The sequence below is a fragment of the Passer montanus genome, unplaced genomic scaffold, assembly GCF_014805655.1.
Source record: "Passer montanus isolate IOZ18808 unplaced genomic scaffold, ASM1480565v1 scaffold1, whole genome shotgun sequence".
Taxonomy (NCBI): Eukaryota; Metazoa; Chordata; class Aves; order Passeriformes; family Passeridae; genus Passer; species Passer montanus.
The window spans coordinates 388,028-400,313 of NW_024356504.1; the positions used below are offsets into that span (position 1 = coordinate 388,028).

Here is a 12,286-nt window from a genome sequence, read left to right on the forward strand (position 1 = left end):
AGCAGCTCTCCGTCAGCGACTCAGGTTAGCTCGCACCACATCTCGAGTGGCAGCAAGAGAATGCAAAATCACCTTCTGGAAAAAGTTTTTTAAAAATGGAAATATCACTTCACTATCAGATTCTCCAGTTTGTTTAACACAGGGGAAGTGACAAGTTGCCATTTAACCATTCTCCTCGGGCTGTGTCATGGTGGGGAGAACCCTTGCCTAAGAGCTGACTAAAGACCAGTTTCTCTCACTCTAACCACTACCATCTCTAAGAAAAGGAAATATTTGGTGGGGGCCACTGACTTTTATTAAAGACAACAGAATGCATTTCCCCCTGAAGGTATTTCCCTGTGAAAAAGAGAGCTTTCCTGTGTTATAGCCACTGCTGGGAAGTATTTTGCTGCTAGCTCTGATGCTCCATTCAAAAGCAGAGGCTCTTCCAGGAGGCCCAAACCTCTCCAATGTGTTTGCTGTGATATCTGGTGCTTTGTTTGTCATAAGTGGTTTTTTTGGTTTTTTTTTTCATATGTAGCTCTTATCCAAATTATGTTGAATATGGCTGCAGAATCCTTAATTTCCCCACTTCCAAAATCATGATCTGTAATATGTCAGACTCCACAGGCCACCAGAAACCACTCAGCAAAGGAGATGACAGAAAGACTATCTTGTGGTTTCCCTAAAGGTTTTTAAATGCTGCAAAAGACAGAATGCTCTAAAGGTACTCACTTCAAAAAGGATGTTACAGCATATTCAGAGACACAATAAAAGAGATGATTTACAAAGCGGATTTTGTAAGAAGATTTATTTTAATTAAGTGATTTCATGATGAAACATGGTCTTAAACAAAATAGAGATCAGTATGAAAATAAAATTATACACAGAAAATTCTTTTCCCCAAATGTTTTTGAGTAACAGGGAATACAACACAACAGTCCTGTATTCAAATTATGTAAATCTGTGAGCAGTCAAACATTATAGTACATTCCTTGAAGCCAGGCACAATGACACACATTGTGTGCCCCTGTAACACACTCAACACATTTTCTATCTCCTCTCTCTGCCTCGAAGAAAAAAATCCTGAAATGTAATGCAATGTAAATAGGGAAAAGGAGGGAAACTATCTTAATGCTTGAAGCAGGTATTCCCCATTTAGTGTTTTGTGAAAGTCATGTACCAAATTCAGATGAAACTTAAACTGGCTTGTAGAAAGATAGAAAAACTTGGAATTGTACTTGATATACAGTCTTGTGAACACTTAACTGAAAAGTATGGAAAGGATTAAAAAATACACTGTGTTCTACTTAAAGCTTAGAAATAAATATGCACTCCATATTCTCAGTGCCTGAAATTCTTTAAAAACAAAGAACTTGGTATAAAATTATATCAAGTAATTGTCAAAAATGAGGAAGATGCACCTATAATCCTGTTAGATTTTGGATGCCTGCATCCCCACTACAAAAACTTGTAAAACTCTACACACTTTCAAACATGCTGAATAACCCAAACTGTAACCTAGCAAGGGCAGGAACATCAACTGACTTGGGGGTAGCAGTATTCCACACCACATCCCTTCTTTGCCTCTAAAGATGTCCCTTTCCATACTGCACCAGCCCTTAAAAGTACAAATGTTCAGTCAATTATTCAAAAAGCAGCCTTGCTGATCAGGATTCATTAATGCCCTCAAGGCTACGTCATTCCCAGGAAAAACAGCGTGCAAAGAAAAAGCATCCTCCAAATGTGATTTATGTAGTTAATATTATCATAATTCTCCTCCTCCCTGCAATGCTGATAATAAACAGCAGTCAGTCCTGAGTGCTGCAGACTCATTGCAGAAAAATGTCCTGCTGTATGGAACTATTGAACCAGTATGGTTCAACATGGGAGTTGTCTTCTCATTTAGGACTTCAGGTTTATATAAAACTCCTACCGTCTCAGTAACCATGTTGCAGAAGAAAACTCACAAAGAATTCTTCCTTTGACTCTCGTATTGAATCATTCAATAGTCTTGTCTTTCAGGTAAAAAAACAGGTCAACTTTTAGGTACAGAAACCCATCATGAAACCCTCCCACCCTCTTACACAGTATTTTTTATAACATCATTAGAGTGTGAATGGAATCAAGATTTGCATCTGCTTGGCTAAAGCTACCTAGGTCATTGAGAATATTCTAATTACCCTAATTAAGCTTTGGAAATGCCACATCAATCCTTGTCTTTGTGGAAATGCATGGTTCTTACACAACCATAATGCAAATATCAAGTATCTTAAAAAAACCCCCAAAATCTGCATTTTGACACATCTAACATTAGGGATTTGCCCCATCACATTGAAAAGGAAAGTCACCATTGGTTGTGATGATTTAACCTTTTCTCAGAAGTGATATCCCTTGCCAAATGCAGATTATAATAAACAGTTGTTACTTATACAAACAAAAGACCACTTCCAGACACCACCCTTATTTTATTTAGAAGCCTTCGTTTTCCTGAAAATAGCCCAAATAAAAAAAAACAATCCAGTCCAAATAAAACAAAACAAAAAAGCCAAACCACGTAGAAGTAAATTTTCTGTACTTAGATTTTCAAAAGCTAACAATCAGTTAAAGCATGTCCTGCAGTTGCAGTAACACCAGTGTATTTCAGGATGAGCAGTCATTTTTTCCTAGGTGCATTATCACAGCCTAATTTTCAAGCAGGAAGTGTCCTGTTTTATATCCCAGGGCTCATCACAGCTCACTGTCCTGCTCCCTACCCTCGAAGTGCAGTCCTTTTCCTGTGCCTGCTCTCAGGCTTGTGCTCACTCCAGCACTCCTCTATGGCTGTATCTTGTGTGCTGTGTGGAACTGCCCTGTCTTATCATTACAGCACCTACAATTACATTCCTTCTTAAAATTATTTATGAGGCTTCCGAGAGTTATTTTCTTATTCATACACTAATCTACTTTAAAATTAGTGAGCTCCAACGTCTCACTGCAGTCAGCATGGCAATCAATTATGATGTCTCAGCAAAATCCTCTTTTATTGACCTTATGCTGCTGGATGGGCATTCCTAACTAAGAAAAATGTAATCCTTGTTTAAAATGAAAGATGTTGAATAGTCAGGGGAGTGTGTCATGAGCTGCTTGTATTGCAAGTAGCAGGCATCACAGACAGAACGAGCTTTTGGGAAGAATCCAGCTCAAGGGCTGCATGAGAAAGCCTCCAACTGTGGAAGGCACAGTGCTCACTACAGAACAGATCCCCTGCTGCTGTGATTTCTGGATCAGCATCACCTGCCTCACTGCAAAGGCTCTGCACCCACCTGGCCAACAGCCTGGGGCAGCCCCTGGAGCCCACAAATTCTGGCAATATAAAGCATTGCAAGCAAAATTCCCTGCCTCAATAATTTTGCAAAACCAAAACCAAAAGACATTTTACCCTTGGATATCTAATCAACTATTTTCAAAATGACTTTTACGACTATTTTTATTGAACAGCTCAGTCTTGATGTCAGAGTAACAGTCATCCTGTTAACTCTGGACTGAGGGAGCTGCTTCTGAAAGCAAACCCCAACCCAGAGTCTTCCTGTGATACTACAGCTACAGTCAGTGTAGGTGGTCAGCAATTGTCCCTGGGTGACTGTAGGATTATGTGCAATCAAAAGGGATAGGATGGATGGCTTTGGAAGGCAGCCCAGAATAAGGGAGACCAGAGTCCTGCGGAGTTCTGTAGGTCTATACATTTAAAAGCTAATTGATGTCAGCACAAAGGGATGTTAAATTAGTTGAACAATATACCTCCTGAGTGCTTAACAAAAGCCTCAAAGTAGGCAAGGCTTTTTTTAACACGGGCTGAATGAGAAGCTTCTCAAAGTTCTGAAAACAAGAAACAAATGCAACCCAAAAGATAAAGTTTCATTATTCAGAAGTTTTTTAACGGGTGAAAGGATGAGAGCAGCATAGCTCGGCTCCCTTTCACATTCATAGTTTTGAGAAATTTGTAAGACAACATCTCCAGTTAAAAATTTTGTATAATTATTCTGCAATGTAATCTGAAAGGAAACAAGTTCAAATTTTGAAATATTGACTTAGAAAGGGGCTAATCAATGAGTGTAGCAACAATTTCATGTAGTCCTCAGGAGGTATTTTTAAATGCATTTTGAATACATACAGACACTTCAATGGATTGTAACCATTCGAGGAGTCTTTGACTGGCATCCTTTTACCAAAAATCAGGAGGAACCTTTCTAAACAGTGGCCAGAAGATCAGTCATACAAAAGAGAATTATCAAATAATCATGATTTTACCTTAAAATACCTACAGCATAATATGGCTCTGAGCAAAGCCTATGAAGTAAAGTCCTAAAGAAAATATTTAGTAAAAATACTACAAATGTTTAAGTAAAAAACATTTCATAGCAATGAACATCCCAAATAGTAGTAGCCTAATGCCAAAATTAGTTAGTCTAAAGCTGAACAGAAGCACTAAGAAGTTCATGGTCTATTTGGAAGACATGCAAAATATGAAACATCTTTCATTGTGAAAATGCTGTGTTTGGAGGGTCAGCATTGTAATTCTGCATACTGCTAACTGCCTTTACAGTAAAGTTATTCTTTTCCTCTACTATTTACCTAACAAGTAATTTCAAATTTAACCTCTGAAAATTTTTTATTGTAAAATACTTAGGCAAAAGGTTAAACTAGTCCAACAGCAGCCACTGTGGTTGCACTAACAAAATTGTAAAGAATTTTTTACTTAAACTGATGAGCCAGTCAACCCATAGCATTTCTGCAGTTCTGTTTTATAGCACATTATTGAGCCAAAACACAAACAGTTTAAGAAGCCAGCTTTGAGTAATTCTTCTGAAATTTTGCTTGGAGTTCAATTGTTTGCCCAGAGAAAAAAGGGTGAGAAGGGGAAACAACAGTAGCTACATCTGCAATCTTATGACTGGAGATCAACCTTCAGCTCAAATTCCGTTAGTGCTAACAGGAATATATTAACCCTCCACATAAAAAAAAATTGGCAGGAAAAACAACACTATTAGTATAACTTAATGCAGATAAGTTTCATTCACTGAAAAGAAATAACTTGCTTTATGATATGGGAAATGAACTTACACTGGCCATTCAAACACAGATGCTGAAGTTTCCCTGATGTGAACAGGGATTCCCTCAGTGCAGAGACAGAGTGCTTCAATCAGCTCCATAAAACTCTGCAGCTACCACTGCAGAAACTCAGTAAACATCTGCAATTAATACTGCTGAGATCACATTTAACAACCAGATGATACCATTGTAAATGCTTCAGAAGGAATTTGTTTTTAAAACTTTTTTTAAAGGATTAAAAATACATAAGAAACCACAAACCTCTTCTCTTTCCTGTAATTTTAACTGAGCAAAGTACCAGTCCAGCTCCTACCAGAAGCTCTGTGTGATGTCCTGCCAGGGCACTGCTGCTCAGATTTTCAGTTTTCCCGAAGATTACAGCTATTCCCTGCCCCCTGTGACCCAGGGCTGACTGCTGCCATGTGGAGCTCATGTGGTGCCCATGAGCAGGCTTGCCTGGGAACACAGAATAGCTCACCCCATATACTCTCTAAGCCATATTAGCATTTTTTTATGGTAAGGTCATTAAGTACAGGATAATGACAATGATGTTTAAAAGCAAAAGGAGGTGAATATTTGATGAATACCAAGGAAAAACAGCAGGCAGGGAGTGGGTGGGAAAAAAGGTCTGGATTGAAAGGCTGTCCTGTCCTGTCGTGCCCTGCCAGGTGCTGCAGGTGGTGTGACAGAGGTGGCAGATGGCTGTGCCCTGCTGCTGTGGGCAAAGGCACCACTCCCCTCACTGCTGCTGGCCCGCAGACTCGCAATGGGTGACTGCTTGCTACAGCAGGTGCCACACTGCACAACCTCACTGATTCCAAGTTTTTGTGGTGTATTTAGGAGTGTTCTGGCTACAACCTTACTGCCAGCAGTGCCAGGTGAGCAAAGCACACCTGTGCAGGGCTGGGATGCTGGGACCTGGGGAGAGGGGGCCTGTCCTGGCATGTGGGGGACAGAGGCCACTCTGCTGCCAGCCTGCCCAGGCTGCAGTGACCTGGGAGCTGCTTTTTGGCTGCTGATGTGTGGCTCCACTTCCCAGCAGAGCAGGAAACTTGGGCACCCCACTTCAATTCCTGCAGGGACCTCCCCTGCCAGCCTCTGTGTGACGGAGATGCTGAGGGTTAGGTTGGTATGAGTTGTCATTGGCTGAAGGGATTCTTCTGTCGACTTTTTCCTTCCTAAATGCAAAGCTCCTTAGCACCATCTGGAAAAGCTCCAAGGAGATACAGAGCTTTGGAAAGGCTCCCCCAGCCTTGCTCTGTGTGGACCTTCATCCCTGCTACACTGTGTCATAAGCAATTGCATTGTGGTCACCTGCTGCAGCCAGCTGCAGGACATGAAAGATGGCTTTCCCTGGGGACACATTTAATGGGAATGGCTTCCAAAACCAAAGGGAGAACATTCCAAGCTGTTGCTAGGAGATGTGGGTTTCTGACTAAGCTCAGGCTTCCTCTCCTCTACTCCCTCCTTGCTAATCCCTTAGAGCAGCAGCATCACTTACACCAAGTGCTGGAGGCAGCACAGGGAGCTGTACCCAGCTGACACCTCAACCTTCACACAGTGCTTTTCTGGAGCCCCCAGGGCATGCTAGCAGCACAGGAGGAAGCAGCAACTTCTCCTTAGTCTCTCTTGGCTTTAGTGCTACAAAGATTCTGGATTTTTTATTTATTTATCTATTTTCTAACTGACAGCTGTCCCACTCGTGACCCTGTCACATCTTTACAGAATACTGGATTATCATGGCTGATTTCAATTATTTTTACATGCATAAATACAGAACAAATGGGTGCAGTAGATATATTTAAATAAAAATTGACAAGATGCATTTATTGTTTTAGTTTTGTACAAAAGCATAACTTAAAAGGCAAACTAGTATAAACTTACTTTGTGCCAAATATTTAAACTTTTCATTCCAAAGAGTATCTGGTTCAAAACTTGTAGATACAGTTTCCACCTGGGAAATCTCTTTTTTAAGACCACAGATAACACAGTATTGTAAAATGAAAATTCTGCAGTCCTTCAACCAATCAGAAGCTGCATTCTGCTCTGAGTGCCAGAATTTTAGCTACTCAGGGAATGGATCCCATGAAACATGAGCCATGCTGGAGTGACCTGCTGAAAAGTCAGTTTGCCTACTGCTCATTCATGTTCTGAAAAGAGATGTGCATTAGGACCCGCGACATGCAATCTTAGCAAAGACTGATAAATATACGTGTAGAAACAGGGTGATGTGTTTGGATTTTTCTCTGCTACTTCATACCAGCCAGAAGTAGCCTAAGAAAACCTACGTTACTTAAGAGAGTCCCAGATGTCATGCAGAAGCTCAGTTATCCTTGAAATAAAAGAATGCTTTCCCCCTGATTTTGCTTTTCCTTTGCACATGTGACATTTCCTCAGTAAGTCTGAAGGGTTTTCTCAGTCACCACCACAGCTGCAGCTGCCTTCTGCCTCGGAGGGTGACTGGCAGTCTCTGCTGACGACATCTCCAGGGACGCTGGAACAAACCTCCCACCAGAACAAGCAGGACACCTCCCTCAGACGCCCCTTCAAGAGCCTCCAAAGCGAGAAGGTTCCTCCAAAAGCTACTTTTCCCACAGAACAGGGCTCGCTGTGCTGCAGCACTACCAAAAGGGCTAGCACAGAGCTGGGATTCGTGTTCTTGTCATCCATATCCAAGCGCAACTCCTGCCATTTTAAAATGTGGTGGATGCAGCGCGTGACAGCAGCTGTGCGAGAAATGAGGCACAGCTGCACAAGTGTTCCACAAGACCATCTGGAGGAAAAGTACCAAAAATAGAAGCGAGCAAGCCTTGTGTATTTCAGCAAAATTAAGCATAAAGAAACTGGTGTCCATGCAGTGTTTGATATGCCATAGAAACTGCTTCAAAGAACATTGGATAAGAAAACTATTTATCAGTGAAAATGCAAGCTTGGACACTACGAACAGTTTACATCTTGTAGGTGTTCACTGATACAGGACAGTGGCATTATGACCAGTGGCTCACCTTAAAGAAGTTATTCATGGTTTTCCAAATGAGCTAGTGTCTTACAGTGCTGTACAAATAAAAAGTTGTGGGGAGTATATGAAATATCTGTATTAAATTCCACTGCATTAAGTTATCCAATGCATGAAAAATGACCCAGATGCATTTAAAATAAATGCATATTACAATATCACATATAGTATTATAAAATTATTACTTATGTGCACAGTCCTGATATCTACAGACATGGCACTGTGAAGAAAGCCTGGTTCCTAAGCATTTTTATAGATATTTGATAGTGATGCAATTTGCTATCAGTCAGATCATAATGTCCCTTCAACTTTGGTACATTCAGTGCAAAATATTTTCGGGAGTTTTTTTACTCTTATAAAAATAAAAGGCATTTTTTTCCCTGGAGAGTGCTTAAAGAATAAACACTAGCAGAATGTCTGTTCAAGCATGGAAAGTGACAAAACAGAAATAACACTTTTGTTTGCTTGTTTCCTGTTTATACTCTAAGAAACATAATATAATGAACCTATAAAAATAAACAGAAGTCACTGTGTTAGGGTTTTTTCCTGATATGCTGTGATAAATTGCTAGTTTCTTCTTAAAATAGTTTCCATGCAGTATAAAGCATAAAATCAGTCTTATTAAGTTAATAAGTTCATTGTAACAGCTCATATTTTGTCATACACACCACTGGCAAATGCATTTCCACAAACCTCCTCAATGCACAAGCCGTTGTTACATCCTTTGTTGCTGACTTTCCTTCCAACTCACTTCTGCCCCAGGAACTCGAGCTCTATGGTGTTCCCCAGGCAGGCACTCGTAGTCTTAAGTAAAGCAAGTGTTGGATATGCTGTTATAACATATGGCATAAAGTAATGTACCTTCATGAATTTAAAAAAAAAAAAAGAATTTATAAAAGTTCGGCTGTATGCTTTTTTGATAATTTACTGGGTAGGTAAGGGACTGAATGATTTCACATTTTGACTTGAATTTTCTATTGAACAACTTTGATGAAATCCAGTCCTTGGGTACATGTCAGTTTTGCAGCAGCCAGATGGATCACAACATGGCATCACGTTTCTGGTTTGCTCAGAACATAAACTTAGGAAGTGCAGCCATCCCAAAACCCCATGGATTGCAAGACTTGGCTTTCCCTGCACACCAGGCACACTCTAGTTTCACTGTTGAGAATTCTGCCACTACCACAATGCTTTTTAATTGCTTCACACACTCCTTCGTGGAATCTCATTATTTGAATTGCACCATGAAACAATTTTCCTCTAGGAAATCCAATACAAATGTTCATTCATTCCTTGAGAAGACAGATCCACAAAAGTCCAATGAGCTGGGCACTGTGGTTTGTGTATCACTCAAGTCCAAAAGTACTTGTCTCTTCTACTGCTGTCAACAGTTTTTCATATAACATAGAGAATGATGGGTAAGGGGGAAGGTCCAGACGATTGAAACAAGTGTGAGCCCTGAGGGGAAAAAGAGAGAGGAGGTGAAGAAGTGCATTATTTGAAAAGTTCAAAAGAGAACACACAGATTGGTATGTGCTTGAATAGAGATGGGGAGATAGTATTCTTTTAGAAGACTTTGTTCTGTCAAATGGTGTTTTCCAACTGAACAGGTAGTGAGGTTTAATCTACTTTCTTCTCATTAAAATAAGTCAGTAAGAAGCATTTATGAAGCTCTTTAGAAACATACTGACAGTCTAAAAGGCATGGGATAAATTTTATCCATCAAATGTGCATGAGAAAAAAAAGAGAATGATTTGGCATGATACAGGTCAAACAGTCTGGTCTGAAATCTTGGCTTTAAATGTGTCTTCTGAGATGTAGCCTTTCTTTTCTGTACGGATGATACTTGAATACTGTATTTGTAATGATAACAAGATATTTCCACACATCTCCAGATCTACAGGAAACACTCCTACAGTGGCAAAAGACAGATGAATTAGATGCTCTTCCTTCTACAATGTCCTTACATGGCATATGAATGGTGTTGAGGCATACTGCTTGTGCTGCTATTCCCAATGGACACAGCTGCCCTAGAGGCCAGCAGCTTTTGGAATTACACAAAACCATACACGAACCTCTAGCAACCACCTTGCTTTCTTAAGAGGGCGACCATGCAATTTATTTCTCAGTTTTTGAAGTAATCTACCTCAAGTTTGTTGACACACTTGGAACTGTCTCTCAAATCCTCTTGCAGGGAATGAAAAGGGAGATAGCAAAGGTTTCTCTTCATAGTGGAACCATGGATATCATTGCCTGACCTCAGAGCATGCTAAGGATGGTACTTTCTAAAACACTGAGGTGGATGAGCCTGCTCTAATGAAATAGATAATGTAACTATTAATGTGATGGGATCTTGAGGATGAAATGATGCAAAGAGAAACTGGAAAAGGCATCTCTTCTGCTCTAAAGCTTTGTAACAAAGCCTCACTTTAGATTAATTTTAGAATTCTGGCTGGTCTCTGTTCACAAATACTTCAATCTTACCCAATAAAATACATCACAGTTATTTATTTAAATTCAATCCAGCTGAAAACCAAACTCCTCCTGCAGTGCCCTGCCCTTCATCAGTATGATCTGTATTATGCATAAATATGTAACATGTTAATGGAAGGACTGAACAAGCTCCCTCCTCACAGCAAATGCAACTCCTCGTTTAACCTACCCAGTCCCAGAAACCCAGGTGTCTACCACAGACCTGTACAGACTTCCTCTAAGCCAGAAAGTACTGCCTTCCATGTGAGCAAATTCATTAATTGCCACTTTAAGTGCCTCTCAGCTCCCAGCTATGGGAATGGAACACGGAGTGAAGTGGGCTAATCTCACTTGTTAAAAAACCTCAGAGTCCATTACAAACTGGAACTCATTGAAGCTGAAACACCCACTCAGTTACAGCCTTGAAGAGTCATAAAAATATCAGGCTGAAGATATGTATACACAGCACACAAGGTCACACCATTATTATAAACACAATCCAAACACCAAATATGCAATCACTTAAAAAAACATTGCCTTTAGCACCCTCCCCAAACCCAGTGCCCTTAGAAGAGCACTTCTGGTACATGCTGTCTAGCAGAGATGACATTTCCCCACTCCATATTCCAAGGGGTATGGTAAGATTTTTCCACGCAGACATCTCTCTGAGGCTCCTGGAGGAAAACTTTCTTTTTACTCCTCCTTTGCCTTTCCAAAAACCTTGTAAAATGATATAATGATACAGATGATATTATTCCATTCCCTGCAGAGTACTTAAAAAATTGAAAATACTCTCTTTTGAAGAAAAAGACTGATTTAAGGCCAGCAGCAACTGGAACTCAGTGATCCCTTGAATTCAGTGTAGAGTGTTGAAGAATCTTAGGCAATTAAGAGCCTAACCACATGCTTCTGCTCCATGGGGCTGACAGCCACTCATTAGAACTATGGATCATGCTGTGTGGGCTGTAAAACCACAAATTATAAAAGACACAGTATATAATTAGCAAGGGATTCATTATGAACTGGTTTAATAGTAAGCTGGCATGTTGTTTACATTTATTAAGAGAACTGAATTTTATCTTATTTTGAGGGCAATTCTGAAAATGGAATCACTCACTGTGGAAAACCAAGTAATTAAAAAAGACAAAAACAAGACCTTTGTCTTCTGAGGCAATGCAAGCTTTTCCAAACCCAGCACACAACTTCCTAAGTCCTTGATACAAATGTGTTTTTTCCTTCTGGGTAGTATCTTCCCATTCCAACATTTCAAACCTCATGGGCACTGACTGTTCATCTTCCTGGGCTCACATCTTATGACAACATAAAAACCCATCTTGGTTCCTAAAGTCTAGGTTCCCAGATTCCCAATTAAATTCCCCTTCATTTTGATTACCACAGTTAAAGAGAATAATTTAGGATTAAAATGCAGTAGTCACACATAGATATAATTTCCAAGTGAATCATCACACGAATGAATAAATAATGTACAGCAATGAATCTGGAACCAATTTCTCAGCATGGGAGTGAATTGAAAGAGCACTGGTCCCTTCCCCTAAAATTAGTCTAATCTGCAACACAGTGAAAAAGAAGGAAGTAGAAGTGCCATTGGGGAAGCAATAGTTAAGCTAGACCCATAGTAATCAATCTTTCCAGGGCATTTTACATGCTACCTAGTTAGGGTCAAAGGCAGCAATACAAGCTGGGCAACCTGACATGTGCCTCACAGAA

At 40.1% G+C, this 12,286-nt stretch overlaps 1 protein-coding gene across 2 annotated transcripts in view; it reads right to left on the bottom strand.

Annotated features, from left to right (window-relative positions):
* Window positions 1-777: 777 nt before the first annotated feature.
* HECW2 (HECT, C2 and WW domain containing E3 ubiquitin protein ligase 2) overlaps window positions 778-12,286 on the bottom strand; it is a 105,415-nt gene continuing 93,906 nt past the window's right edge. For both annotated transcript variants that reach the window (XM_039699961.1, XM_039700061.1), the window contains exon 28: window positions 778-9,544. In XM_039699961.1, coding sequence (XP_039555895.1) covers window positions 9,433-9,544 — 112 coding nt within the window. In that variant the 3' untranslated portion in view covers window positions 778-9,432. The remainder of the gene's footprint in view (window positions 9,545-12,286) is intronic.